At 43.4% G+C, this 27,826-nt stretch overlaps 5 protein-coding genes across 8 annotated transcripts; 2 read left to right on the plus strand and 3 right to left on the minus strand.

Annotated features, from left to right (window-relative positions):
• The first annotated feature begins 2,370 nt into the window (after positions 1-2,370).
• Positions 2,371-6,794, plus strand: LOC127785261 (alpha,alpha-trehalose-phosphate synthase [UDP-forming] 6-like). The gene is made up of 3 exons (XM_052312696.1): positions 2,371-5,136; positions 5,278-5,551; positions 5,648-6,794. The coding sequence occupies exons 1-3, from the start codon at positions 3,089-3,091 to the stop codon at positions 5,972-5,974; spliced, it is 2,649 nt and encodes an 882-aa protein (XP_052168656.1). The 5' UTR covers positions 2,371-3,088; the 3' UTR covers positions 5,975-6,794.
• Positions 6,795-7,317: 523 nt separating this feature from the next.
• On the minus strand, positions 7,318-10,965 carry LOC127785263 (protein trichome birefringence-like 14). The gene is made up of 5 exons (XM_052312697.1): positions 10,766-10,965; positions 9,789-10,053; positions 9,630-9,689; positions 9,222-9,417; positions 7,318-9,143 (listed from the first exon to the last, which is right to left on the minus strand). Exons 2-5 carry the CDS (start codon positions 9,943-9,945, stop codon positions 8,309-8,311), a joined length of 1,248 nt encoding a protein of 415 aa, XP_052168657.1. The 5' UTR covers positions 9,946-10,053; positions 10,766-10,965; the 3' UTR covers positions 7,318-8,308.
• Positions 10,966-14,365: 3,400 nt separating this feature from the next.
• On the minus strand, positions 14,366-17,218 carry LOC127783608 (uncharacterized). 2 transcript variants are annotated; one of them, XM_052310797.1, is made up of 2 exons: positions 16,677-17,218; positions 14,366-14,779 (listed from the first exon to the last, which is right to left on the minus strand). In XM_052310797.1, exon 1 carries the CDS (start codon positions 17,149-17,151, stop codon positions 16,702-16,704), a length of 450 nt encoding a protein of 149 aa, XP_052166757.1. In that variant the 5' UTR covers positions 17,152-17,218; the 3' UTR covers positions 14,366-14,779; positions 16,677-16,701. The 2 variants fall into 2 exon arrangements, with proteins under 2 accessions (XP_052166757.1, XP_052166756.1); XM_052310796.1 differs by having other exon boundaries at positions 14,379-14,762.
• A 363-nt stretch (positions 17,219-17,581) lies between these two features.
• LOC127783546 (cleavage and polyadenylation specificity factor subunit 3-II) lies at positions 17,582-24,357 on the plus strand. 2 transcript variants are annotated; one of them, XM_052310738.1, is made up of 13 exons: positions 17,582-17,620; positions 19,105-19,291; positions 19,396-19,468; positions 19,905-20,022; positions 20,140-20,213; positions 20,335-20,471; positions 21,003-21,066; positions 21,435-21,500; positions 21,803-21,872; positions 21,948-22,052; positions 22,581-22,722; positions 23,084-23,180; positions 23,688-24,357. In XM_052310738.1, exons 1-13 carry the CDS (start codon positions 17,596-17,598, stop codon positions 24,207-24,209), a joined length of 1,680 nt encoding a protein of 559 aa, XP_052166698.1. In that variant the 5' UTR covers positions 17,582-17,595; the 3' UTR covers positions 24,210-24,357. The 2 variants fall into 2 exon arrangements, with proteins under 2 accessions (XP_052166698.1, XP_052166697.1); XM_052310737.1 differs by lacking the exon at positions 17,582-17,620 and adding an exon at positions 18,864-19,016.
• Positions 24,358-24,464: 107 nt separating this feature from the next.
• LOC127783547 (uncharacterized) lies at positions 24,465-26,007 on the minus strand. 2 transcript variants are annotated; one of them, XM_052310740.1, is made up of 3 exons: positions 25,755-26,007; positions 24,900-25,075; positions 24,465-24,806 (listed from the first exon to the last, which is right to left on the minus strand). In XM_052310740.1, the coding sequence occupies exons 1-3, from the start codon at positions 26,004-26,006 to the stop codon at positions 24,719-24,721; spliced, it is 516 nt and encodes a 171-aa protein (XP_052166700.1). In that variant the 5' UTR covers position 26,007; the 3' UTR covers positions 24,465-24,718. The 2 variants fall into 2 exon arrangements, with proteins under 2 accessions (XP_052166700.1, XP_052166699.1); XM_052310739.1 differs by having other exon boundaries at positions 24,900-25,084.
• Between the last annotated feature and the right edge of the window lie 1,819 nt (positions 26,008-27,826).

Below are 27,826 nucleotides of genomic sequence, written 5' to 3' on the forward strand. Positions count from 1 at the left end.
AGTGACGCACTCACGCACGTCATTATCGTCCAGGACATACTCCCCCTCCTGTTACGTTTTGGAAAGAAAGAAAGAATATATGTTTGACAATCTATGTTTTTTTATTATAATATATATAATAAATTATTTTTTTTATTTATGGTAGTATTTTTTAAAAACAAATTTATGTATATTGTTTTAAAGTCTTTAAACTAAATAGTTTTAAAGTTGTTGATAGTCAAAGTTAGAAAAAATAACTTTAATCCTATTCAAAACGCTAAAAATAATAAAATCGGAGGAGTATATAATAAGATCTTGAGATTTTTTTTTTCTCTTTTGCTTAACGATGTTGCTATCGAGGGAGGAAAGTAGTGCAGCTGAAAGGTGTTTAAATCCGGATTAAGAAAGTCAAGGAGTTCCTACCGGAAAAGCAATGTTTTGATAGTCATTATATCAGGCGTGGTTAGTACATAAGTACACTGGGACTTCATGAAGAAGCAGCTGGGTGCTGGATTTTCTTTGCTAATTCACGGGTAAAAGTGGAGGATGAAAATTTGGATTTTCATGGCACACTTTTCAAACTGCTAAACGGTGCATTTAGTGTGAAAATTTTCAATATGAAAGTTGCTCTAAAATATCATATTAATCTATTTTTCAAGTTTGTAATAATTAAAACTCAACCAATCATATGTTAATACCACCTCGTTTTACATAAAAAACTTAATCTTCATCTTCATCTTCAGAAGAAATGAACACTGCCTAAATCACTATAAATTAAAATTACTCTTATATAGGGATGTATTGGTAATGCCATGTATTTATAATATCGTAGTTATACTTTTCCTTCTTTTTTTAAAAAAAACTTTTCCTTGAATCTGCCCCTGTTGATTCCTTGTATGTTTGAGGACAAGTGAGGCTCAAAATCCATGATCTCATCTTACCACAATTTTACTTTTAGATTGATTAATTTCCAAGCATGAAATTTATTTCATGAGATCCTAGAGGGGATTTGACTCGTAGCAACCCTTCCTTCTGATGTAAAAAGCACAATAGTGTTTGATTTTGTCTCTCATGTTTAGATGGCTTTGGTCAATGTCATCCAATAGAAAATAATACTTTCGCAGCCTCATCGTTTGGCATATTGGAGGAAAAAACAAAACGACATATTTGTAAATAAAAAAATAATTTGTGAATAAAATTTTTATATATGTGTTCTTAATGATCTAAAAGTAAAAGTAAAGATTGAAAAATAAAGTATAATGAAAAAAAACCCCAAAATCAACTGTACATATATAAGGTTAAAATTTTAAATTTTAACTTATAAACATAGAGAAATAAGATGAGGCTGTCGGTAACCAACGAAGCCCGGTTACCTGGAGAAGTCCATTCCAATTGGACGAGTAATCTCCTTGGGCTTTTATTTCTCCATTTTGCCTTTGGCATTTTGAGTGTTCACTTCGAATTTACGTTCCATAAGTGTTACTTTTCATTTAGTATTCTTTTTCTTCTTACGTATAATTTCCTTACAATGTATTGGTGTGTTGTAAGTATCAACTCTACCAAAGTATGAAAACATGACATTAATTAATTTTTGACATAGACGTTAACGGTTTTTTAATCTCATTCAATTCATTTATGTTTTAATTTTATGTCTTTCAGTTAGCTCTATTCTTAATACTAGTTAGCTCTATTCTTGATACTTTATGCTTTTACAAGAGGAGCATAATACCATACACAGTGGAGCTGCATTCTTGGAGTCGGTAGCCAGGGGTCTATTTTTTCACTTTGGCTAACATAGTTCCTATAAAATATTGTTATAGATTCTACGTGTTTTCTTTTTACTTCCTCCGTTTCATAATGTAAGACTTTCTAGTAGTGCACGTATTCATATAGGTGTTAAGTATATATGACTAGATTTATTAACACCCATATGAATATGGGCACTGCTAGAAAGTCTTATAATATGAAACGGAGGGAGATGTATTTTTGCTGCATATGATCAATAAAAAAAAATAGGGGTTTTTCCATATCCTTGAGTTTTTTATTTATAATGAGATATAAATCATTTCCATTATATATAAAAAATACACCCACGATCTAAGGCTGCCGCTTAAATATCTTTAAAAAACGTGGTTTTATTTGTAGAGTGCAGGAAATGCAATTTGACAACTATAAGCCGGCAAGAAAATATTAACATTGGATCGGCAGTTTGGGAGTAGCAAACAACGCTTAATTATATAAGTACTACGTAGTACTACTACTAATGATCAACGCCTTCTTCGTCCTAAAAAAGTATTAGGACATAAACGCGGGGTGTTCTCCGCAAAATGTGATTATTTTAATCGGTGTTGCGCCAGAGGCCGCGTCTTGAGCTTGCTCTCTCTCTCTCACTCTGCTCAGCTCAAGTAGCCAGCTCGAACAAGAAGAAGAAGAGGAGAAAAAAATCGCGCAGCTTCTCTCTCTCTCTCCTCTTACTTATAGCAGCAGCAGATCCGCCTCCCGAAACCCAGCTCTTTGTGATCCTCAAGAGCCGCCTCCAACCCCCAATCCACGCGCGACCCAAGAATCCGAGAAATTTTTCTGTCCAGAATAAGAGGGTTTGGTTTGATTTTGGGAGCTCCAGTTGTTTTCTTCTCCTTCTTCTTCTTCTTCTTCTTTCTTGCAATTTGAGGAGGTTTGCTCTGGTTCTTTGTTGTTGCTGCCGCTGCCGCGGCGAATGGTGGCGACGCGGGGAAGGGAATGGGTTCGTTCTCCTGCGCCGCGGGCGATCTGTCGTGTCGAGATAGTGGCGCGCCCTGACCTGAGAGATGTTTGTTCTTGTTGATTTTTGTGTGTTTGTTTGACCGAAAGGTGCTCGTCCTTTTCGGAAAGTGAGGGGGTTTGTTCTTATTTCTGGTTCTTGATTATTATTAGGATTAGTTTGTTCCTTTGTGTGATTCGATTCCTTGCCGCGCCAAATCTTGGTTTGAGATTTTTCTCTTTTCCTTTTCTCTCTCTTGGATTGGATCCTTTGCCTCCCTCGCCGCCCATTCCTCCGTGCGATTTGAGTACTTCTTGGAGTGAGTTCTTGGTGAGTGAGATCGAGTGCTTTGAGGAGGATCTAGAGGAGATGGTTTCGAGATCCTACTCCAACTTGCTGGAGCTCGCCGCCGGCGGAGGAGGAGGAGGCGGCGGCGAAGGGCCGCTGCCGTCGCTGGGGCGGCGACGGATTCCGCGGGTGGTGACGGCGTCGGGCATTGTCCCGGACCTGGACTACTCCGACGACGACGCGGCGTCGGCGGCGTCGTCGTCCGACCACTCCTCCGCCCACTCCCACGCGCCGCGCGAGCGCGCCATCATCGTCGCCAACCAGCTGCCCATCCGCGCGTCTCGCCGCGGCGGCGGGTGGGAGTTCTCCTGGGACGAGGACAGCCTCCTCCTGCAGCTCAGGGACAGCCTCCGCGCCCACGCCGACCGCGCCGACGACATGGAGTTCGTCTACGTCGGCGGCCTCCGCGACGACGTGCCCGCGGGGGAGCACGACGAGGTGGCGCACCACCTCCTCGAGGGCTTCCGCTGCGTGCCCACCTTCCTCCCCGCCGACCTCCGATCGCGGTTCTACCACGGATTCTGCAAGCAGCAGCTGTGGCCACTGTTCCATTACATGCTCCCGCTGTCGCCGGAGCTCGGCGGCCGCTTCGACCGCGCGCTGTGGCAGGCGTACGTGTCCGTCAACAAGATCTTCGCCGACAAGATACTGGAGGTGATCAGCCCCGACGAGGACTACGTCTGGGTGCACGACTACCATCTCATGATCTTGCCGACGTTCCTGCGGAAGCGGTTCAACCGCGTCAAGCTCGGCTTCTTCCTCCACAGCCCGTTCCCGTCGTCGGAGATCTACAAGACCCTGCCCGTCCGCGAGGAGCTGCTCCGGTCGCTCCTGAACGCCGATTTGATCGGGTTCCACACCTTTGATTATGCCAGGCATTTCCTGTCCTGCTGCGGAAGGATGCTCGGGTTGAAGTACGAGTCGCAGAGGGGCTACATTGCGCTGGAGTATTATGGTCGGACGGTTACCATCAAGATATTGCCGGTGGGAGTTCATTTGGAGCAGCTGCGGTCGGTGCTCAATCTTCCGGAGACGGGGGTCAAGGTGGCTGAGCTTCTCAAGCAGTTCTGCGATCAGAACCGGCTGATGTTGCTTGGTGTAGATGATATGGACATCTTTAAAGGAATTAGCTTGAAGCTTTTGGCATTTGAGCAGCTCCTGATGCAACATCCCGAATGGCGAGGAAGGGTGGTTCTTGTACAGATTGCCAATCCAGCGAGGGGACGGGGGAAAGATGTGAAGGAGGTGCAGGATGAGAGCTATGTAATGGTGAGGCGTATCAATGAGGCATTTGGGCAGCCAGGTTACCAGCCGGTTATATTGATCGATCGGCCACTGCAGTTCTATGAGAGAATGGCTTACTATGTTGTCGCTGAGTGCTGCCTGGTGACCGCAGTGAGAGATGGCATGAATCTTATCCCGTACGAGTATGTAATTGCTAGGCAGGGCAATGAAAAACTAGACGGGATCTTAGGTCTTGGCCCATCGGCACGGAAGAAGAGCATGCTTGTTGTGTCAGAGTTCATCGGCTGTTCACCTTCCCTAAGTGGTGCGATTCGGGTAAACCCTTGGAACATCGATGCTGTGGCTGATGCAATGGACTCTGCTTTAGAGATGCCTGAAGGGGAGAAGGTGCTGAGACATGAGAAGCACCACAAATATGTGAGCACACATGATGTTGGATACTGGGCAAACAGCTTCTTGCAAGATCTGGAGAGGACTTGTCTGGACCATAGCAGGAGGCGTTGTTGGGGGATAGGATTCGGGCTAAGGTTTAGGGTTGTAGCCCTTGATCCAAACTTCAAGAAGCTTGCAGTTGAGCACCTTGTCTCAGCCTACCGGAGGACAACCACGCGAATCATTCTTTTGGACTATGACGGGACGCTGATGCCTCAAACATCATTTGGTAAGAGCCCAAGCTCTAAAACGATAGATATGCTGAACAGCCTGTCCCGTGATCAGAACAACATGGTCTTCCTTGTGAGCACAAAGAAGCGGTCGACTCTAGAAGAATGGTTCTCATCATGCGACAACCTAGGCTTAGCTGCTGAGCATGGATACTTTCTCAGGTAATTATTTTCACTATTTTTTGTAAATTCATAATCAATGAGCCAATGACATCAACTTTATTATTGGACTAAAATCAGTATGATTTTGTACTGCTCATTGAATTCCAACTGAACACTAATTTACACTTGTAACTGCTGTAGGCTGAAGAGAGATGCAGAATGGGAGACGTGTGTCCCAGTGACAGACAGAAGCTGGAAGCAAATCGCAGAGCCTGTGATGAAAACATACACCGAGACAACAGATGGATCAACAATTGAGGACAAGGAGACCGCGATAGTGTGGAGCTACGAGGATGCTGATCCTGATTTTGGATCTTGCCAAGCCAAGGAGCTCCATGACCATCTGGAGAGCGTCCTTGCAAATGAGCCAGTTACAGTAAAAGCTGGCCTGAACCATGTCGAGGTGAAGCCACAGGTAAGCTGGCTCACAGCAAAGCTGTGCTGTTACCTCACTAGTGTTAACATGACCCATTTCTGGTACCTAAGTTTTAAACCTTGAACTGTTCTACAGGGTGTAAGCAAGGGCCTTGTGGCAAAACGGCTTTTGTCGATAATACGGGAGAACAGCCTCCTTCCGGACTTTGTCCTCTGCATCGGTGATGACCGCTCCGATGAAGACATGTTCGAGGTGATCACCACTGCAGCACAGGACAACTGCCTAAGCCCAGACGCCGAGGTCTTCGCCTGCACCGTTGGTCGCAAGCCCAGCAAGGCCAAGTACTACCTGGATGATCCGGCCGACATTGTGAGGCTGATCCAGGGCCTCGCCAATGTCTCCGACGAGATGCACAGCACAATGCCCACACCTGTCGACGCCGCAGACACCGCCCTGAGGTGAAAACACACCTGCCCCAGCTCCACCCCCAATAAGGCATGCCATCTTGGAAGAAGGGATCATCGATCGCTGCTCCCCCCAGGTGTACATACTCGAAGGGATGCAACAAAAATGCAATCAAAACACATCATCCACCATCTTCATCCCTGCGTGTTTTCGCATCAAAATACCAAACCTTTCACCGGTGTGTACAGAAACTCGGCCGAGAAATTAACCCCCCCATGTTCTTCTATCAAAAACTCAGATCCATCTCACCATCACAGTCAGATCAGACTCCAAAGTTTGGCCGGGATGAATCCGCAACCACTGGAGCCGGAGCCACTCCTTTTGCTGGCATGGTGCAGGTGTCAAATGGTTGGTGCGTACTACCCTTTGGTGGAGGCGCTAATTATTTCATCTTCTTTCTTTCTTTTCTTTCGGGCTCGTGCTGTACTGTGCCCATGTACTGCTGCTGCACATTGCTGTGGGGCTTTGGATTGGATTAGGTCTCTTCCGTTCCAGCTTGTGTGGTAGCAGCAGTAGTTCTTGCTGCCAATGATGGATGGCAATAGTGGAGGCTTGTGTTTTTCTTGGTGTTATGCCGTTTGGGGGTTAAAAAACAAAGAGGCTATGATCATGCTGGTGATGAGATAAGGCTATAATGCTGTCTATGTTGAATTGTAGTAACCGGCTGTAAAGAGATTAATGTGTCCCTGGCTGAATTGAGCAAAAAAAACATTTCTTCGTCTGCTCCGGCTGGGCTAATCATCTTCTGATCTCTCCGTTCTGTTTGTGTTTAGTTGGCCAACGTGATATGATGATGGATTTTGATTTTTGACACTAATGCTGGTCATTCCTCATTTTGTAGTAGCATTTAGTTTTCTGAACCTTGGCGATGATACTCCCTTAATTCAACAATATATCAATCTAATATTGGATAGGATACAGCGTAATTCTACGAATCTAATATAGATAATCCTTTATCTAGATTCATAAGATTGGAATGCGTTCCATCCATATCCCTTTTTGTCTTGGAGGAGGATGCAGTTTTACTTCCTATTTCATGGCTTCTCAACAACCATTAGTTGCGTCATTTTCTAGCTTAATTAGGGCTCCGTTTGATAATTCAGTTTTAAACGCATGTGCAAGGCATGCAGCGTCGACTACACTAGTGGCTACCCCAAGCTTTGTGTAGGGTAAGATAAGGACTGGCTTGTGAAAGGATTAGGTTAGGTCTACCTGATCCTATTTTTGTTTCTCTCCTTTTCTTATCTTTTTGAAATGGATAGGTCGAACCTGATATAATGATCTTGTTCATTTGCTGGGGTAAGGGATTGTTCGGTGAAAGGATTTTTTTTTCATCCTTCTTTGAGGAATAGGGTAGCTGTCCATCTGTCATTTGTCGAAGAGATATAATGTCATCAATTTGTATACTCTCCTGTTGAAGCTTCAGCCAAATGGAAGCAAAGGCAGTTTGGCCTTTGCCATCCATGAGGAGTCTTCTGGTGACAGTAATTCGCAAAAGGCTCACCAGTAATTTGGCAAATGGCTATGCAAAGGGCTTGCTCAGATACACAAAAGTTGATGGCAAACTGTTGAACTTTAGAGTATATTATCTTTATTTTTTCATGCTGGCATTGTCCAATCCTTGACAACCTATTATCCCCTCATAAACCCATAAGTTTGGTAAAAACCATAGGACTTGTGTCTGTATTTCATTTATTTGTTTAGCAGCACAGGCAGATTTCACTTCAAAAGTATATATAATCCACAGATTTTCGCACAATGGACAGATGCCATGTTTATATTTCTTCTGGACTATGTATAAACTCTACAATGATTACATGAAACTTTTCAAATGTTACAACATCTGAAATGAGATTGTTGTTACAGGCATAAAACAAGAATTCTACCTTAAAAGTATAAGAGCATACAGCACTTTGGTCAACTTGCATGTGTATATCTAAAAATATATGCTGCACATGGTAAACTGTGGACTGTGGTAGCATTTTACTCAAAAAAAAAAAAAAAGAAAACAAAAAATCGATGTACCTGGGGGACTACTCTATAAGGCTCTGTAGCAGCATCTAGTTCCATATCTTGACTTGAGAAAAGGCTAAATAATCTGAACCGAACTTTACACTAGCATCATCTCTAGTCTTATGGGTGCATACTATCATCTTGAAATTGTCAACTGCTTCCATATGGGTGGCCAGAAGTTCCATAATTAAATGCTACGCTAAAACAGCTTCTGTATAGAGGAGCTTATTCCACATATCTGTGCTATCTGTGCAGAACACCAAAGGAACTCTTCGGATTGTGTAAAAAAAAAAAATCCCCTCACTAGGAAGTGCAGCACTAAATCTGTGCAAAGAGGAGCTCATTCCACATATCTGGTATACCAGGAAGGCACCAGTGCAAGCAATCGTTAATCCCTGTTGAAGCTCTACCTTTGAAAGTAGAATTGGATATATGCCCCTCATCTCGTAGCTGTGAAACAGCAGTTATATCCAAAATCTTAACCCGAGTTCCATTCACAGCACTCTCCACAGGTAAGTCGCTTGAATGATCCTGCAATACCTCACTTCCGTTAGACAAGGGAACGGTATTGCCACAGCTTCCCCCAGTATTCCAGTCACCATTTACAAAATGCCTGGGTGATATTGTCCTCAGGAAAGCTTTCACTTGAGGATATCGCACAAGTTCTGAATCCACCCATCTGGCAATGCTGTACAATGTAAGATTTTTTGCACGGTTCAGATCTGCAAGTCTACCTTTGCCTACAGGTTTCCCATCAGCGTACAGTTCCCAGTGATTTCCATTGAACTTCCCTCTGTTCCAGTGATGACCTGTGTTAAGTACTAACACATCAAAACTGTGGAGATACTTCTTCAAAAATGTAACTGGACGATCAAGATGCAATGCATAGGATGTCACTGAATCTGTTGTATTCAGAAGTTCCAGTTCAGATAGACTAGCAGACCAGTAGAAAAGGATTGTGGAATTAGTCCCTGGAAACCAGTAAGCCCATCCGTCAGGTCTTAAAGCACCTGGAGCTTTAACTAGGCCATATTTCCATCCAACATCTTCAACTTCTGGGCTGTATTTACCACCTGTAGCTATACACATCATGGACTGAAATTGCTGTCTACCAAGAGAATCACCAACAAAAGCAAGAGTTTTATGCCTCAACCTGCAAGCCTCGGAAAATGCTAAAATAAGTCCAGTCCTTAAGGAGATCCAGACGAAAAGGAAAATTGAAGTAAAATACCTTTTCAAAATGTTAGGCCCCGTAAACTCAGGCATCTGACATCCATGCGGCTGCCACCGAAAATTCTCGTAAGAGAAATCTGCGCGTTGCATCATTCGACAAGCCCACATTTTCGACAGCCACTGTTTGCACTCATTGCCAGAATAGAGTGGCCGCTTCTTGTCTGCCACCCATTTTCCCTTTGCATAATTGCAATCTATAAGGTAAGAAGAAGATTTTATCAAAATGGAAGATAATCTTCAGTTGTTAAAACAAAAGTTGATAAATGCCATTTTTAGAAAAAAAAATCACTGTCATTAGGAATTGCTTCCAGTAAATGAGATAAAAATAAGCATATAAGTCAGTAGTGCAAAAATGACAAATGCAGTGTTAAACTCATTAGAAGATCACACAAGCAATTAAAATTACTTTCGTTCTGTCTGGCTGTACTATCTTCAAGATGTTCCTGCTCCTGCTGCTGTAGGAAACCTGATGTCAGAAGGGCCATACAACAAACATGTGAGCAAACATAGCATAGGGTAACATCTACATTTCAAGGGGGAAAAAAACTAGGGGAGGGTGGCGCACCTTGAGATAAAACTTTCAATTTTTCTGGCGTTAAGCTGAAGATTGTGAGGACTGGAGCTTCTTCCAGTGACATGATAACAATCAGGGCAGTGAGGAGAGCCGCGAAGCCGAGGCATAGTTTACTGACAAGAGGTCTCTGTAGACAACCACCTTTCATCCTACAAAGGTCTTATGTACAAAATCTCGGCAAGGTAGCATAGGACTTCAGTGGTCTCCTCCAAAGGAACTCAGATACCGCTCTAAATCGATAGCACCAACATCACACCTGCAAATGCAGATGAACCAATAAATAAGGTCCATGCCTGAAAACAGTTCATACAAGATTGGCAAACGCACGATGCATGGAAATAGAAAACACCAAGAGTTAAGCAGTAAACCGCAAGCTAAGAATGAAATTGTTCTTCCCCCATTTAGACCAACTACAAGATATAAATGATATTCATCAGGGCATAAATGCTATATAATTCAAAACGTGGAAACAGCCCAAACTGATCTACAGGAACATGATCAAAAGATAAGCAGTTCAGATCAATCTTTCTCCGGCATTTGCGACCAATCATACAGCCAATGAGGGAGCCAGTGGTGTACCCAAGACTAAGCCTCTTTTTGCTAATTGAACAATGAGTATAAAAAAAATTGCGACCAAGTCTATCCACCATTGGTATTCTCTGCTAAGCGAGAAACTAAATCTCCAAAACGCGGGGCGCAAAATCGAGATGGCGTGTACGAATCGCTTCAGTTTTGATCCAACAACCCCCAAAATCCAGACCCCGGGCATTGCGTCCACCGGCGCCGCCGAGCGCCGACGCGGGGGAACACAAGCCGATCTAGCTAGCTCGACCGCAACGCTCCCGATAGATCCACCAGCGGATCGCCCGCCGCTCCGCGGGCGGGACACGCGAAACCAGCACGGGGCCCTGCCTGCGCTCCGCACGTGGAACAGAAGAGGAATGGTGGTGGGGGAAGAGAAAACGAACCGGCAAACCCAGCAAGACGAAGAACGGGGGCAGGCGCCGCGCGTAGCAGCGCCGGTAGCCGCTCTTCTCGGCCGCCGCCGCCGCCGCCGCCGCCGCTGCCGGCGGCGAGGGAAGAGAGGGGGAGAGTGTGTGTGAGGCGAGAAATCCGGTTCGCCCGGAGACGACGAGCTGGAATTGGATTCGGCGGTGTCGGTGACGCATTGCCCTTTTCCTTTCTCTCACTATTCAAAAACCAACTATGATAAATACAAAACGAAAAACCCACATAAAATAAAATATAATGTTTTTATAATGAATTTGACATGCATCGTAATAGGAAATACTATTTTATAATAGGAGACGTCATTTCTATCTGTCCTATAATAAGCTTATTTTTAAGCTTCATTTCATTTGTCTCAAAAGAAATTTATTTTAATTTAGAGTAATCATTACAATAGAGTTTGTGAAAATAGATAACTGTATTCAGAGTAGATGAAGTCAGAAATAATCGCATTGCGATTTGATAAAGTAGAGATATTATAATCTTTGTGGGTTTTTTATTGGTATGTGTGAAATGGGTGAAGAATTAATCTTTGTGGTTTTTTATTGGTACGTGTGAAATGGGTGAAGAATTAACTTATTTTAGGTAGAGGTAGTAACTCTAAACTTTTAATTTCTTATTTTCCATTAACAGGTTTTTAAAATTAAATAAATTTATTATTTAAATCTATAATAATTAATTACTCCTTCCATAAAAAAACCAACTTCTATCTATCAATTTGAACATAGGCAAAAGTTAGTTTTTTATAAGACGGACGGAATATGTGCTAATGAGCTTCCTTCGCTGGAAATCTCTCTTAAACAAGAGGGAACAAACACAACATGATTATCTCAATTTGCTGTCTAACACTTTTTTCAAATTACTAAATGGTATATTTCGTACTAAAACTATTATATAGAGATTGTTTTAAAATCTGAGATAAATCAATTTTTCAAGTTCCAAATAAGTGAAACTCAATTAATCAGCATGCCTTAATTTTTTTTCGTTTTAATATTCATCTTTGTCACTACCGAACGGGGTAGTAGTAGTAGTTACGAATGCTTGTTTGAGGAGTAAGTCCACGATTTCGTTCGTATTCCTTCGCCTAAATTTTGATATTCCCTAAACAGCTCGGTCCTGTCGAATTATGAATAAAACTCACAGAAATTTCGCAAATTTCATTTGTAAGCAACGAAATTCGTAGTCTCGCAGATGAATCCACTTACAGCCAGCTTTGCATCTTTTTTGGTCACTCCTAGCTTTGCTTCAGAACACCGAAGACGATCACTGCCACCAAGAATCAGATCACGGTAGGCTTAAGCAAAGTAATCAAAACTGTTTAAAAATAAAACGAGAATGTTCGTTTCTTGCAACGTGAGCAATGCTTCGCTTGCTCCAAGAGCCAAAATGATCACATCCTGTTCTACCCTACCTAACGCCGCAAAGCAAAGCATTTATTCCATAGTTGTTTGTACCCTTTTCAACCAACACATGAGTCAGCTGCTTCTCTTGTCCCTTCCCTTCCAGCCTACCGACTACTTCTTTTTACTTATCTTTATACTTATAAGTCAAAATTTAAATTTTAAACCTTAAATTTAAAGTTGATTTTAGAGTTTTTTTATTGTAATTTATTTTTCAGCCTTTGCTCTTAGATTACTAAGAACACATATAAAAAAAATTTATTCGAACGCAAAATAGGTAGAGCGGTTGACTGGGCCCCCATGTCGCTCCAGGGGCAGGGGGCGACACGGGTGGCGACCACCGCCGCCTTCCTCCCTCCTCCGCCTCGCCGCCGCCCGAGTAGACCACCGGAAACCGCGCGGCTACGAGGAAGGCGGCGGCAGGGCCTTCCTTCTCCCTCGAGGGCGCAGGTCGGTGCCCACAACCCCGACCAGTTGGGGGGCGGCGACGGTGCGGCGGCATCGGCGTCGACGTCGGGGGCGTCAGCGTCGGGGCGTCGGGCTAGGCACGCGGAGGCGACCGGGTGGGAAGGGAGATGGCAGGCGGCGGGAAAGGTGGAGCAGCGGCAACGACTCTCCCTCGCGTCGCCTCTCCAGATCCGGGCTGGGGGCGTGGTTGGCGCCAGGGCGGCACAGAGACCGGCAGGCAGGGGCAGCGTCGCGGTGGGCGGGCGTCGGCAGCGGTGGCTCGCTCCCGTCGTGGTCGCGGCGCACCGTTGGCCTCTGTCAAGCGTGTTGGCTTCAGTAATGCTGCGGCGGCGCGCCCTAGCTGGTCATCAACCCCGTACCTGGCTGGATTTGGCCGTCCGCGGCCGGATCCGTCGCCTCCACACCGGATGGCAGCTGGTCGGTGGGGCGGCTGCGTGTGGACTCCAGCAAGCGCGGCGGCGGCTCGCTGGCGGCCAGCTCCTGCTCGGCATGGGGCTTCTACTGCCATTGGTGGATCTCGTCGTCGTTGATGGGCGGCGATGTGTGGATGTGGAGTTGATGGGACAACGACTTGTGCTGGCGTGAAGCAGGAATGGGGCTTGACGTCCGTGACGGTGACTTCTTCATTGTCGGCCGAGTGTTCTCCCTCCCTTCGGTTTCCCCCTTCTTTGGCCGGACCCTTTTCTGGTCGTGGGGAATGCTAGGGGGAAGGCGGAGGCTTCGCCTTACTGTAGAAGTTTACGGCAGATGGATGGCGTTTCGAGGGTGGCCAAGGGCCCGTCTTTGCCGTTGGTTACAATCAAGGTATGATTGCTTGTGAGGCGTTATGGACTATTTTGCGGCCATCGATGTGGGGGTGCTTGTGTGGGTGATGTGAAGATGCTGGCGAAATCCTTGCCGTGCTTTTGGCCGGTTCGACAACGACGGCGTCCGTGGGTGTCGTTTCCCTCCTTGGAGGCGTTGTCATGGCGCTCTTTCATATCCCCACAAATCTCTAGGTGAAAACTTTGTTCCGATTTTCGGACGAGCGGCGGCGGCGTCACGCATCGTGTCCTCCTTGGGGGCGTCGCTTCGGAGAAGTTCCAATGCATCGATGACCGCCGATGGTCCTTTTCGGTTCAAAAGCTTTCATATCTTGTGTTCGGCGAGGCTTCGCCTTCTTGGGTCCGCTTCTTTCTTGTGGTGGGCGACATGCTCTTCGGTTGTTTCTGCTGATGAAGTCGAAGCTGCTCGCTGATGGGGGTGCGGCGACGCTTGGCAACGATGACATGTTGTAGTCTCTTCTAAGAAGTTCTGGTGCTGGCCGTGTGAAGGAAGTGGCTTCTCGGTGGCTTGGCTGATGTCTATTGCTAGATGTTGGAGCCCCTTTTCGCTTTGGCGACTTTCGTCTTCAGTGTCGTTGTGGTTGTGAAGTTGGCGCTGCTAGGTAGCTGGGGTGGCTAGCTCGGCAACAATAACACCTCTTCTGTAATGTGGAAGCTGTTGTGTCGCTTTTGTGTTTAGCTTGGTGGCGACGTCCTACGATTGGGCTCCGCCGTCGTTGTTAGTTGTGTAGCGGTGGGTTTGTAATTAACCGTGCAGTTGTATGGTTTTCGGACCCGGTTTTCCTTATAAACTAGGTCAATTCTCTTCTTCTAAATATAAAAGTGGAACTAAGTTCCGCCTCAGGTTTCAAAAGGAAAAAATTATTCACAAATTATTTTTTATTTGCAAACATGCTGTTTAGCGTATTCACGATGGAGCCGCAATTCAGTAGGCAGCAGCTGTCAGGGTTATTTCCACTTTCCACAATGAAAATAGTTTTAACCATGGGCAATCATTTTAAGCATATGGCTTCCAACTTGGCAATTTAGCATTTGGACAACGGCTTCCACAACCACAAACACCAAGTTTAAAAGTTGCTCGATCCAGTGAGTCACTGCCACAACCGAAAGTGGAGCTCGGTGTCCATGGCTTCCTGAAGCTCCTTCAAAAGCTAGGGACGTGACCTGGCACTTTTATAATGCGCTCTTGCTCCCACAGGAATTGTTCATTCCATGTGCCCAGCCACTTCAGACACCGAAAGAAAGATCACCAACGCGTGTTGCATCTGGAACACAATAGCATCTTAATACACCATAAGATCAAAACTGTCAGGTCATCAGTATTAGTAACTAGATCAACACAAACACACAGAAAGAAGCTTCATCAGTGCATCCAAATCGTCAGCTATGAGCAAATCAAAGATTTTTTCCATTGTCTAAAAAGAAATGAATAAAATCAATGGTGCCATTCCTCATGGCAGGTTCTAGAGGAGGTTGCTGATGCATCACTGTCCAGCAATAAAAACCTGATGTGCATAGTGATGGTGCTTTGCCAAATTGGGCATGAGAATTCCAAAGCATCGATCAGATCATCAACTGTTGCAGTGTTCAAGCAATTTAGAATGCACTGTAGAAAGGAACGATGGAAAGGCATGTAGCCCCTGAGTGGCACTTTGCCTTCTCAACGAATTCTAGCAGTCCAACGGTGAAGTTGAGAGACTCACCGTCTTTTGAGAACCACATCAATCTTGAGTGGTTACTAAAGGATGTGCTAAATTCTAGGTGGCTGTGCATCCAATAAGGAAGAAACTAGAAAAGGCTGTAGCAGAAAAATGGCACTGAAAACGAACTGAACTTTAGATATACGGTGAATGAATATCCATAGAGTTAAAAAATGACCAAGTCTAAACTGGACCAAACAGTTGCAAGAGCTACGGCGATGTTTATAGCTTTGTTTGTTTTAATATAAGGAATGAAATGCTTTGTTACACTTCCTGAAACTGTTTCATCCTAAGATTGTGTGATCATGACAGAAAATGCAGTAAATTGCCAAACATTTTTCTACCTATCATATTACCAATTTGTAACTGGAAAGAAGTTGATTGCCTGAGCATGTGCTTAATAATTAACGAATAATTAGTGTCTTCTGATGACACATGACTGGGACCAACTGCACAAATCCCCTTTACAGGCAAGTGCTCTTGTTTTTGTTTAAAGAAATGAAGACCACTTCCTTTCTCCCAATCACCCACAAGTTCCACAGAGCGATAAACCAGGAAAGCTTGCACTAGATCTCCATTTGGTTGTGAAGCATAAAGGAGAGAACCATAAAGGGGCTAAAAAGGCTTCAACGAGTTTGTGCTCGAAGAATATGCTAAGTAGATCCTTCCCAGCGCGAGCCTACAAAAGGCCTAGCAATGCTAATCCATTACATCCTGCAGCATCACCATCTGAGGCAAGACTCACAGAAGGTCTAGCATTCCCTTGTCATGGCCTTCCTCGTCGTCTGTTGGTCTCAAATCCGTTCCATGGCGACCGTGCGTCGGAGAAGCCATGGCTGACAGAAGGTCCGCAGCCTGAAGGAACGTTGCATCTGAAAAGCCTCCGGCGCAGAGGGCAACCGAGCATCTTTGGCAGTCTCCTATGCCTCCTTGAATCGATTATAGGTAGTACGGCATCTCCGGAATTCATCTATTCATCGGAAGTTCTATGCTGTAGAGTAGTGATCAGTTGATCACCTGTTCAATCTCTTACTATGATCCTATTTCTTCCAATTGTATGTCAAGTATATATAAAAGCCTATTCAAATGAGTAATTCTATGTCTCTTGTGGTGGTTGAGCTCTCGGTGAGATTTCCATGGCATTTCACTAATATCGCGGCTATCACCCACACAGGATAAACAGGAATCGCACATCTGCTTTTGTTGATTGCTCATGAATTTCGTACACATTGGATATACACCACACGAAAACATATCCTCATATCCTTCTTCTAGTCTCAATTTCATTTTAAGACAGTCGAATTGAACATGAGAAAGCAGCAAATTAAACATCCAAATCACCAATTGCAACACAGATATGTAGTTAATTAACACATATTGCACATATCTCCATATCGATTGGTGTTTCATTTATTATCACATAATTTTTGATACTAAAGAAGCTCACAATACAACAGAAAGGGGGGGAGAGGAACTTACCCAGCGACCATCACCACCGGAGCAGCTAGGTCTTACTCGGCGGCGGCGGCGGCGGCGCCTTGGGCTTGGAGAAGTCGGAGATGTCGCTCCTGGAGAACCACTTCTCCCAGTTCCTCCCGTCGGCGTGCCTGTACTCGACGTGCGCCAGGGTGCCCGGGTCGACGCAGGCGGCGGTGACGGCGACGCCGTCGGGGTTGGATCGCGGGGTGTAGAAGGAGGTGATGCCGCAGACCCTGCAGAACGTGTGCTTCGCCGTGTGGGTGCCGAAGGTGTAGGTGGTGAGGGACTCGCCGGCGCCGGCGGCGAGGGTGAACTTGGAGGCCGGGACGACGAAGTGGGCGTTCCCGCGCATGGCGCAGTCGGAGCAGTTGCAGATCCACACCACCACGCTCGCCGGCGCCTCCGCCCGCCACCGCACCCGCCCGCAGTGGCAGCCGCCGCTGTGCACCACGTCCGCCGCCGCCGCCGCGCTCATCGTCGCCGTCGTCGCCGTCGTCGCCTCGTGGAAAGAGGAAAAAAAAAGAGGGAAAATTCGGAGAAGAAAGAAGCGGGTGGGATTTTCTCGATGAACAACTGGTCCACGTGGGCGCGTTGACTAGAGTGAGACCAAGGCAAGCAGTGGCTGGGCTTTTTTGTGGGCCAAGATTGATATGGGCTTAATATATGGACTCGAGTTGACTGGCCCATGGGCTCACACTGATATGGGCTTACTGAGCACTGGGCCTACGGCCCACAAAAGCCCATGAGGCAGCCCAACCAGCTCGCGACCTCGTCGGCGGCGGAGAGAGCAAGCAGCCTTCGTGCGGGTGGCGGCGGCGGTGGCGCGGCGAGGAAGGCGGCGGAGAGGCAACTGAGGCGTGGTTGAGGGATTCCGGCGTGGAGCAGCGCCGGGGGAGAGGGGAGAAGCGGCGGCGGCGCCATGGCCATCGAGTGCCTCGTGCTAGGTACTCTTCGTCGTCCTCCACTCCTCTCTCTCCCTCTCTGCTTCTCGCACGGATTTGATTGATTGATGGGAATGATGCGTGGATTGATGGCGATGGCGATGGCGCAGGGGCGGGGCAGGAGGTGGGGAAGAGCTGCGTGGTGGTCACCTTCGGCAGCGAGAAGCGCGTCATGTTCGACTGCGGCATGCACATGGGCCACCACGACAACCGCCGCTACCCGGACTTCGACCGCAGTGGCACCCGCCGCTGTGCACCACGTCCTCCGCCGCCGCGCTCATCGTCACCGTCATCGCCTCGTGGAAAGAGCAAAAAAAAAATTTGGGAAAATTCGGAGGAGGAAGAAGAGGGTGGGATTTTCTCGATGAACAATTGGTCCACGTGGGCGAGTTGACTAGGCTCCGTTCGTTTCCACTTAAAAAAAGTGGATTAAGTTTTGGATATTCGTGGCACGCTTTTAAACCGTTAAACGATGTGTTTTGTGCAAGAATTTTCTATATGAAAGTTATTCTAAAATATCAGATTAATCTATTTTTCAAGTTTGCAATAATTAAAACTCAATTAATCCTACGTTACTATCATCTTGTTTTACGTGAAACACTTAATTTTCACATTCATCTTTATATTCATCATTGAATCCCCTGAAGATAAAAATGAATATTAAGTTTTTTTTATGTAAAATGATGTGGTATTAACGTATAATCGATTGAGCTTTAATTATTACAAATTTAAAAAATAAATTAATATGATATTTTAGAGCAACTTTTATATATAAAGTTTTTTCGCACGAAACGAGCCGTTTATCAGTTTGAAAGCGTGCCACGAAAATCTTAGGGCCTGTTCACTTTATGCCAAAAAAACTTTATCAAATTTTGGCATTATGGCAACAACTTGCCAAAATTTTGGTAGGATTTCTTATATAATTACCAAAATTTGGCAGCAAACTAAATGTAGCCATTTTTTTGGTAACTTTACTAAAATTTAGTAAGGATAAAAATGGCTTCAAAGTGAACATGCCCTTAATCTTCATCCAACTCTTGTCGGAGAAAAGAACGGGACTAGAGTGAGACCAAGGGAAGCAGCGGCTGGGCTTTTTGGTGGGCCAAGATTGATATGGGCTTAATATGCAGATAAAGCGTTTGACTGGGCTCTGACAAGCAGGGTCCATGGGCTCATATTGATATGGGCTTACTGAGAACTGGGCCGAGGCCCACAAAAGCCCAACTCTTCTAGCCGGCAAGCCCAACCAGCCGCACGCCTTCCTCGGCGGAGCGGCGAGGAAGGCGGCGGAGAGGCAACGGAGGCGTGGTTGAGGGATTCCGGCGTGGAGCGGCGCCGGGAGAGGGGAGAAGCGGCGGCGGCGGCGGCGGCGGCATGGCCATCGAGTGCCTCGTGCTAGGTACCCTTCGTCCTCCTCGAGTTCCTCTTCTCGCACGGGTTGATTGATGGGAACCACGCGTGGATTGATGGCGATGGCGATGGCGCAGGGGCGGGGCAGGAGGTGGGGAAGAGCTGCGTGGTGGTCACCTTCGGCGGCGGGAAGCGCGTCATGTTCGACTGCGGCATGCACATGGGCCACCGCGACAGCCGCCGCTACCCGGACTTCGACCGCCTCCTCGCCGACGGCGCCGCCGACTACACCGCCGCCATCTCCTGCGTCGTCATCACCCACTTGTGCGTCTGCCAAAAATCGAATTGAATTGAATCGAATTTGATCTGTAGCAGCATATCCAGTTTGCTTGCACGGTTAATAGCTTTGTGAAGTTTGTGCGTTGCAGCCATTTGGATCATATCGGAGCACTGCCGTACTTCACCGAGGTCTGCGGTTACCACGGTCCAGTTTACATGACGGTGAGTTGTAACCACTAACCAGTTCATGTTTATTTGTTCAGTATTATGATTGCGCAGCTTTGGTGTATCCGTTCCAGGTAGAATGGGGTTTCATTAAAAAAAAAGGGGCTATAGTGAGGTTGAATTTCAAATTAACTTGTCATAGGTTGGATTTTTATTCATCTTAGCTATCAAATACTAATATCCATTGAGCTTGTGAGTTGTGGCTGTCACTGCAGTACTTAATAGTGGTCATGGTCCTGCGTAAATATGTTTGATGGTCTAGGGGTTCAGTGAACTTGTTGATCTTATTGAGATGATCTTGTCAAAGTATATAATACGCAAAAGGAGATGTGCTGTGAACTGATATTGTCCATCGGTAGCATGTGAAAGCTTGATTTCTCTTGCTGAGTGATTGATCTTCATCTCATAACTCAAATCGTTGTACCTCAAGCAGTACCCGACAAAGGCTTTAGCTCCATTGATGCTGGAAGACTATCGGAAAGTAATGGTAGATCATAGAGGAGAGGAAGAGCAATATAGCTATGAAGACATCCTACGCTGTATGAGGAAAGGTAAATGTTCTGTGTTCACTTTTCACATATCTTTTACTAGTCTACTTAGATATTGTGCTGGCACACAGGTATGCATGTACGATAGTTCTCATTTGGTTATTTCATTGGACATTTCAGTTATACCATTGGACCTGAAGCAGACCATTCAAGTAGATAAGGACCTTTCGATCCGTGCCTATTATGCTGGACATGTATGTGCTGTATACTTTTCTGTCCCATATTAACTGCAGTGTTATTTTTTAAATTCTTGGAAAATTAATATTAATGTTGTTCTGTACTTTCTTAATTAGTCATCATTCTTCCACATGCAAGGTTCTAGGGGCTGCAATGATATATGCAAAAGTTGGAGATGCTGCTATTGTGTACACTGGAGATTACAATATGACACCAGATAGGCACCTTGGAGCAGCGCAAATTGATCGTCTGAAGTTGGATCTGTTGATAACAGAGTATGCTACAAATTCAAATTATAGTTATGCTCTTGTGCATCATGTTTTCCTTTTGAAATGTTGACCCAGTGATGTAGTTGTAGACTTGTAGTGAATCATTGCCACTCAGGATTAGGTTCTTTGGTATGTTTTAGCAGTAATTTTGCTGTCTTGTTTCTTATAGCTCTTTTATCTTTTGTGTGCGCTTGCGCGCGTGCTTGTGTGTCCATTAACTATCTTTATGATATCAGGTTTTCCACACAGCTACGTACCAGTAAACCAGTATCCGGTTTCTGTTGTTAACCTCTGCTTTGACCTGTATGTAGTTGGAAATCTCCTTTGTAGTTAATGATTAGGTAGGTGTATTTTGCTAAATTTTTCTTGTGATGTTTCGTTTTAATATAATCCATATTTGGTTTTTATGGAATTATGGTCTACCTTGTTCTGTACTGTTGTCTTAATGTTTTACCAATACGGAATTTGAGGTGCAGTTCTTTGGTGTATCTGTTTTATGTTCAATGTGTAAGTATTAAACTGAAGTTTTATCTGCAGATCAACATATGCTAAAACTGTGCGTGACTCGAAGCATGCCCGAGAGAGGGAGTTCTTAAAAGCAGTATGAAACCTGAACCTTCACACTACCAATTTTATTGGGGTTTTTTTTTATTTGGTTTCTTTTGTAACACTTATGCAATCCCCTTGGTGATGCAAGATATGTGTTACATTTATCGATGCTGATGGTTGGGCTTGTAGCATTGTGCAAACTTAAGTAGTTTTGTACATTTCTATGGCATGAATACCTCCAGGGAGTTCATGCTCACAAAATACTAAGTACAACTTGTTATTAGCCAAGAGTTTATCCCTTTTTCAAGTTCTGATACTTGAATCATGTTGATTGTGTTGACACATTGAATCTTTATAATCTTTACTTGCAAATTTCTACTTAGTAAATTCATCACTTTAATGAGAGCGTATTTTATCTAGGTCCATAAGTGTGTTTCTGGAGGTGGTAAAGTTCTAATTCCAGCATTTGCTCTTGGAAGAGCACAGGTACTCACCACTCCTCTCTTAATTATATGTGATGATGCATTTAATTTAATTGTTAAGAGTAGGATCCTTTTGGAAAAATGTCCTTTGGAGTATGCTGTTTGAAACTTCCATAATCAGAAGTGATACACTGCTGTAATGTGGAAAACAAATTAAGATTGCCTTGAAACTCCGAAAGGGGCAAAATATAGATGTAGCTATGAACAGAGTGGCATTTTATTGAACGCAATCTCCATAGTGATATTTTATCAAAGCTTACTTTGTGGAGTGGCATATTACCAATTTTCTCCTCTAATGTGTGTCAGGAGCTATGCATACTACTGGATGACTATTGGGAAAGGATGAACCTGAAGATTCCTATTTATTTCTCAGCTGGTATGTGTCTTTGTCCAACTTTAACTTGCTTTCATGTATTTGTCCACTTTATTTATTGTTGTATTTGTTTGATAGGTTTAACCATTCAAGCCAACATGTACTACAAAATGCTTATTGGATGGACTAGCCAAAAGATCAAGAACAGCTACACAGTTCATAACCCATTTGACTTCAAGCATGGTATGTCCTTGAATAAACATTTCATTTGAATCATATGTCGAATTTCGTAGAGTGTATCTGTTTAGGGAAAACTTATAAACCTGCAGTATGTTTTCCTTTTATTTGTATATAAGAAACTATGTGGCATGCATTCATGATGCACCTTCTTTAATGAGTGTTGATAATACTGATATTGAAGATATATGCCATTGGCTCCTACATTGTACTCCCTCCGTCCCAGAATATAAGAAGTTTTAAATTTGGACATGGTTATTAAGAAAGTAGGTAAAAGTGAATGGTGGAGGGTTGTGATTGGATGAGTAGTGGAGGTAGGTGGGAAATGTGAATGGTGGAGGGTTGTGATTGGTTGGGAAGAGATTGTTGATGGAGAAGTTGTTATATTTTGGGACAAATCCTGATGGCTAAAAATTGTTATATTTTGGGACGGAGGGAGTATCTCTTAAATTAGAGTTCTAATGCACATCATTTATGTTTCTGACTTTCTGTTATGTACAGACAGTACTGAATATTTTTTTCCTCACGTTGCAGTTTGCCACTTTGAGCGTTCTTTCATTAACAATCCTGGTCCATGTGTGCTTTTTGCAACACCTGGTATGATTAGTGGTGGATTTTCCCTTGAAGTGTTTAAGAAATGGGCTCCATCAGAAAAAAATCTGGTTACACTTCCTGGGTATTCCTCTTAACTCTTGTAATTTATTCTTTCTTCTATATTTTATAATGTTGTAAGACATTATATGTTTGCTTGCTGAATAAAATATTTCTGTTGGTACTGGAGAAGCCTAATCAGCCTTCTGGATTCCTTGGACAATTTGACATAAAAGATGGTGTTTGCTTGGAGTTGAATGCTTCTTTATCATTCATATATGCATTTTTCTGCTTCAATTGTGACTTGTGATCAAATTATTTTTTTTTCTCGTCCTGTACTAAAAGATGCACAGGAGGAAAAAGGAAATTTTGACTGCTTTCTTAAAATTTTTATGCAGTCATCTTTGTGTTTTTTATATGACCTTACTTTGTTGTTTTCAATGTAGATATTGTGTTGCTGGAACCATTGGCCATAAGTTGATGTCTGGAAAACCTACCAGGATTGACATAGACAAGGACACCCATATTGATGTCAGATGTCAGGTTGCTCCACTTAATTTTTACTTTTGTGTAAAATGTTGTTTTCATGGATCAAGGACGCAACAAACAACTGGTTGCAAGAAGTTGCACACTTACTGATTACTGTCGGTGGCTATACGTTCTAGTGTTCTGCTTAGTGCTTACCATAGAAATTATATGGTGCCTTGAATATTATCCTGACCTTTGTTTATACACCTTATATCATAACTAAAGCTACCTTAGTGTTTTATTAAATGTCCACTATTGTTTAGATCTTGCTTAAAGTCAGTTCTTTCACCTCTGTTTATCGTGCAATACGACTTCTCAAATTTCTGAATTTTACTATATTCAAGTTTTAGAATATTTAGCTCTAGAGTGAAAAACATAATATTAGCAACTTTAGATCCTTTAACATCTTAAAATTTTCATTTTGCCCCTTTGATTATCTTGCCTACCTGTTCAAGTTCCTATTACTAACCTTTGTATTTCTGATTTGTTTTACTATACTAAGTTTCCCTCTTTGTGCAACAGATCCATCAACTGTCATTCAGTCCTCATACAGACTCAAAGGGGATCATGGATCTTACTGAATTTCTTTCTCCCAGTCATGTAATTCTAGTTCATGGCGAAAAACCTCAGATGGCTTTCTTGAAGGAGCGGATCGAATCCGAGTTGGGGATGCAATGCTGTTACCCAGCTAACAACGAGACCGTCTCTATTCCGACATCCCAGAACTTGAAAATAAACGCCACGGAGAAGTTCATTGTGAGCTTCTGCATGGATGAAACTGAAAATGATCCGCAGAAGCAGAACCTGAATTTTGGTGGCGACATGCCACAAGGCTGCAGGACTGAAGGAGTAGCTGAGGGCGTTCTTCTGATGGAGAAGTCCAAGACTCCGAAGATTTTGCGCGAGGACGAGCTGCTTCACTCGCTGGGCATGGAAACGCATTTTGTCCATTTTGAACCACTGCATCCGTCCAGCATTGAGGTAAAACATACTGGTGAGTCCGCGGTGCAGCAGAGCAGTTTAGAACATTTAGACTGCGAGTGAAATGAATGAACAATTCTTCTTTTCAACTACTCTCGACTTTGGAGACTTTTGAGAGGTATAGCCAGAAGGGGAAGAGTTGTGTAGTTAGACTGTTGGAAAAAAAGAACACTTTTCATCCGTCAATTGTTATTTTGGTGGATTAAACCCTAGTCTTTTCTCTTTTCTTCTGGGGCGTCAACCCCAATTCTATATTCTTTGGAGGTGCAGCGGGTGCTTATCAAATCTGTCACCCCCAATTCTATATTCTTTGGAGGTGCTTATCAAATCTGTTTCTTAGGCTGAACATATAATTCCAACTTTGATAAGTCTTTTATCGTGGACGATCAAATGAACTCCAATGCTAGCGAAAGAAAATTTCCAGCAACTAAGTTGAGGACCAATGCCCAATACACGGACTGATCACCATTGACCACAATGTTCATAACACAATGATATGGTTTATGTCAAGAATCACAAGCCAATGCATGGTTCACAGCACACTGTGAGCTTTGCAGCTGACAATTTTCACCTTAACTAAACAAATACAGATTATAAAGAGCGACGGCAAAAACAGCGGAGTACGAACTTAACAGTGCCCGTTGTCGAACAAGACGATACCTGCGCACGTCAAAAGAAACACATAATTTTTTTAAAAAAGGAAGAGCATGTGCTCATATATAATATAACCAGATAAATAAAGTTCAAGCTTACATTTCGGCAGACTCTTTATTTTTAGCCTCTAATACCTCTTTGGTTTGTCGAAGAATAGAGGACCACTCTTCCATGGTATCACTGAACTGGTCCAAAGTCAACAAGTAGTCCAGGTCACTTTCCTTCTTCTTCTTGAGCAAATACCTTTTGTATGCTATTACTTCATCCCTGCAGACCTGTAGTTTCTGGGCGAATGGAATAAATAAAACATGGGTTTGCAGTTTGCATCAGAATCATGGTGTTATACCGATCATCACAACGTTTTACTTTCCATCAAAAGAATATATGGGTTAGCTCAAATTAGAGGTCATTAATTAACTCAAGTTACACTTACAGGTCATCAACTCAGAATATCTCAGCAGGAACTTGCCATGATTAATATATACCCTTCCAATAAAGAATACAGGTGAACTCAAATTATAGGTCATGAATTCAATATGTTTCTTCATAGGAATTTGGCATATACTAACATAAATTCTAACATATCCCTTCCAATATCAAACTAATAACTTTCACTAATAATAATAACCTATTTGCAGATTCTGAATCATCGGACGCAAGGAAGATATTCGACACAAGCGAGATAATTTGAGGTACCACTTAAGAAGGTTACTTGTCATTAGCCAATTACATCTAAAGTCACTTGTTTTTCCCCAACCATTGCATCTAAGCATTGTATAGTCATATTTTCTTTTTCTTTTTTTTTTGTTTTTGCCACAGATTCATTAATTTTGTGCTCCTTTTCCCCTCATATTGGCGTTGCATCTTGCAAGACAGAAATATGTATGCATGTATATGTATGTACATAAAAGAAAGAAAAATATATCCCCAGAGGAAACGAAGATTATAATTAACCTTGATGGTTTCAACACAGTGAGCGTACTCGGAGCGCAAGGCCAAGGCATCCTCCAGACGATGCAACTGGAACTGGGTCGCATTGGGAGTGGAGGAGGAGGGCGGTGTGGTGTTCTTCGCGGCGCCATCGGTGGTGAGGAGACGCGAGCCGGGCTCCACCGGAGGGGCGGCCAAGCGCGGTGGACGGAATATCGACCGCCGCCGCCGGAGCTCGCGGGCGGCGGATCGGAGGAGCAACGACGACGAAGCCATCCTCCACCACCAAGAACCGAAGCTCTTCTTTCGATTTTGATTACGCCGGTATAAATAATCAGGTATCCGATACGTACCAGGAGGGTTCACTGTATCGGTTTAGGGCTTTTGATGGGCGGTCACCGAAATCCCGAAATTTCAGAAATTTCGATTCGAAATATCCAAAATTTTGAATAAAATTTAGTTGAATTTGAACAAATATTACCTAAATTCTTAAAAAGATTAAAAAATTTCGGCCGAATTAATATCGTTTCGGAGGGGACCGAAATGACCGAATTTTCTAAAATTTCGGATATTTCGGTCCGAAATTTCCAACCTGGACTACCAGTACTCAGCAGTGCGAGTTGTAGCCGCAGCCGATCCGTGCGGAGAGAGCTCTGGTCGCGGAGAAGGAGGTGGGCACGACGGCAGCGGCGACGGCGGCCGGCTGGGGTTGGGACTGGGTACGTTGGAGGAGCGGAGCTTCTTACCTTGGCAAAAAAAAACTTAAATTTTGATTTGCAGAAAAATATATGAATTTTGAAGGATTTTAATTCTATAGAAACATTTCCTATCAAACCCTTTAAAATAAAGGATTAAATCATATCCAATTCTTTGAAATTCCTATGGAATGGACAATCCTATAAAGATTTTGGTGGAAACCTCTTGGTAACTTTCTTTTGAGTATATCTCTTTCATCCAATTGCTATGTTTTTCCTGTGGTTCAATCAAACGGTAATTCCTCTGTTTTTCCTGCATTTTATAATCCTCTGTTTTACATTTACATTCCTATATCAAAATCCTACGTTTTTTCCTATTTCTACATTTTCTCAATCCTGCTATTTAAGGGCTCCTTTGAATCGCAGAGTTGAAAAAAATGGAGGAATTGAAAAAAAACACAGGATTCTGATAGGAATTGAAGCATAAAATAGATGATTGTAAAACACAAGAAAAACATATGAATGATCATTTCATTGGACTACAGAAAAAACACAGGAATCGGATGAGAGAGATAGACTTAAAGAAAATTTTCCAAGAGGTTGAACCTCCTGCTAAGTTTCTTCCAAAATCCATATACAATACGTCATTCCGTAGGAATTCAAGTTTCAATCTTTTGAATCAAAGGACCAAATAGGAAATTTTTATATAGAATTTAAATCCTATGAAATTTCTATATAAATCTTTTGATTTAAAGGGGCCCTAACTCTCTATCAACAAGTTATAATTGTAGAATAAAAAACGAAATATAAGTAAAAAGCATCAGTTTAGATTCTCATGAGTTAGCTATCGAAAAACTATTTCACAGAATATTAATCTCCCAAACATTTTCTTTGGGTGAAACGAAAAGGGACGGCTTGTTTTCCAAATACTTTACCTTATCCACTCATATGAAATTTGAGAAATTGACACTTTACATTATGAGGATTCCTTTGAAACAAACAAAAAACTAACAATAAAAGAATTTTAATGCATTGGATTCCTGTACGAGCAAAGGAATATGTCTTACTTCGATATTTTTATGGAATGGACCGAAGTGCATATTTTTTAGAGAAAAACTAGCATGAGGTTCAATCTCATGTTTATTATTCCTATATGACGCAAAGTTTTACGTTTTTGATATGTGTCATCCAAACATTAGTTTTGGAAGTCTAGTGTGTTTTTAATCCCTATGGACATTCAATGAGTATAATACTTTGTTCTCGTATTTTCTTTTTCTGTTTTTACAATCCTAGTATGCTCATAGAAAATAATTAAAAAAATAACCGAGTGCTAATCATTATTCACTCCTAATATTGTACATTTAAAATAGCACTATCATCTCTCTGTCATTTTAGGAGTTT

Source organism: Oryza glaberrima, chromosome 9 (assembly GCF_000147395.1).
Source record: "Oryza glaberrima chromosome 9, OglaRS2, whole genome shotgun sequence".
NCBI classification, from domain to species: Eukaryota; Viridiplantae; Streptophyta; class Magnoliopsida; order Poales; family Poaceae; genus Oryza; species Oryza glaberrima.

Bases quoted from the DNA above. Each gene is read 5' to 3' on its own strand.
- LOC127783608 (XM_052310797.1), bottom strand. From the start codon at position 17,151: ATGAGCGCGGCGGCGGCGGCGGACGTGGTGCACAGCGGCGGCTGCCAC.
- LOC127785263 (XM_052312697.1), bottom strand. From the start codon at position 9,945: ATGAAAGGTGGTTGTCTACAGAGACCTCTTGTCAGTAAACTATGCCTC. The intron at 9,690-9,788 runs GTGCGCCACCCT...TTCTGACATCAG, and splicing joins ATTGAAAGTTTTATCTCAAG to GTTTCCTACAGCAGCAGGAG. The intron at 9,144-9,221 runs GTATTTTACTTC...CGAGGCTTGCAG, and splicing joins GGGCCTAACATTTTGAAAAG to GTTGAGGCATAAAACTCTTG.
- LOC127785261 (XM_052312696.1), top strand. From the start codon at position 3,089: ATGGTTTCGAGATCCTACTCCAACTTGCTGGAGCTCGCCGCCGGCGGA. The intron at 5,137-5,277 runs GTAATTATTTTC...TAACTGCTGTAG, and splicing joins GAGCATGGATACTTTCTCAG to GCTGAAGAGAGATGCAGAAT. The intron at 5,552-5,647 runs GTAAGCTGGCTC...ACTGTTCTACAG, and splicing joins ATGTCGAGGTGAAGCCACAG to GGTGTAAGCAAGGGCCTTGT.
- LOC127783547 (XM_052310739.1), bottom strand. From the start codon at position 26,006: ATGGCTTCGTCGTCGTTGCTCCTCCGATCCGCCGCCCGCGAGCTCCGG. The intron at 25,085-25,754 runs GTTAATTATAAT...CCATTCGCCCAG, and splicing joins ACTGTGTTGAAACCATCAAG to AAACTACAGGTCTGCAGGGA. The intron at 24,807-24,899 runs GTAAGCTTGAAC...TGACGTGCGCAG, and splicing joins AATAAAGAGTCTGCCGAAAT to GTATCGTCTTGTTCGACAAC.
- LOC127783546 (XM_052310738.1), top strand. From the start codon at position 17,596: ATGGCCATCGAGTGCCTCGTGCTAG. The intron at 19,469-19,904 runs GTGAGTTGTAAC...TACCTCAAGCAG, and splicing joins ACGGTCCAGTTTACATGACG to TACCCGACAAAGGCTTTAGC. The intron at 21,501-21,802 runs GTACTCACCACT...AATGTGTGTCAG, and splicing joins TTGCTCTTGGAAGAGCACAG to GAGCTATGCATACTACTGGA.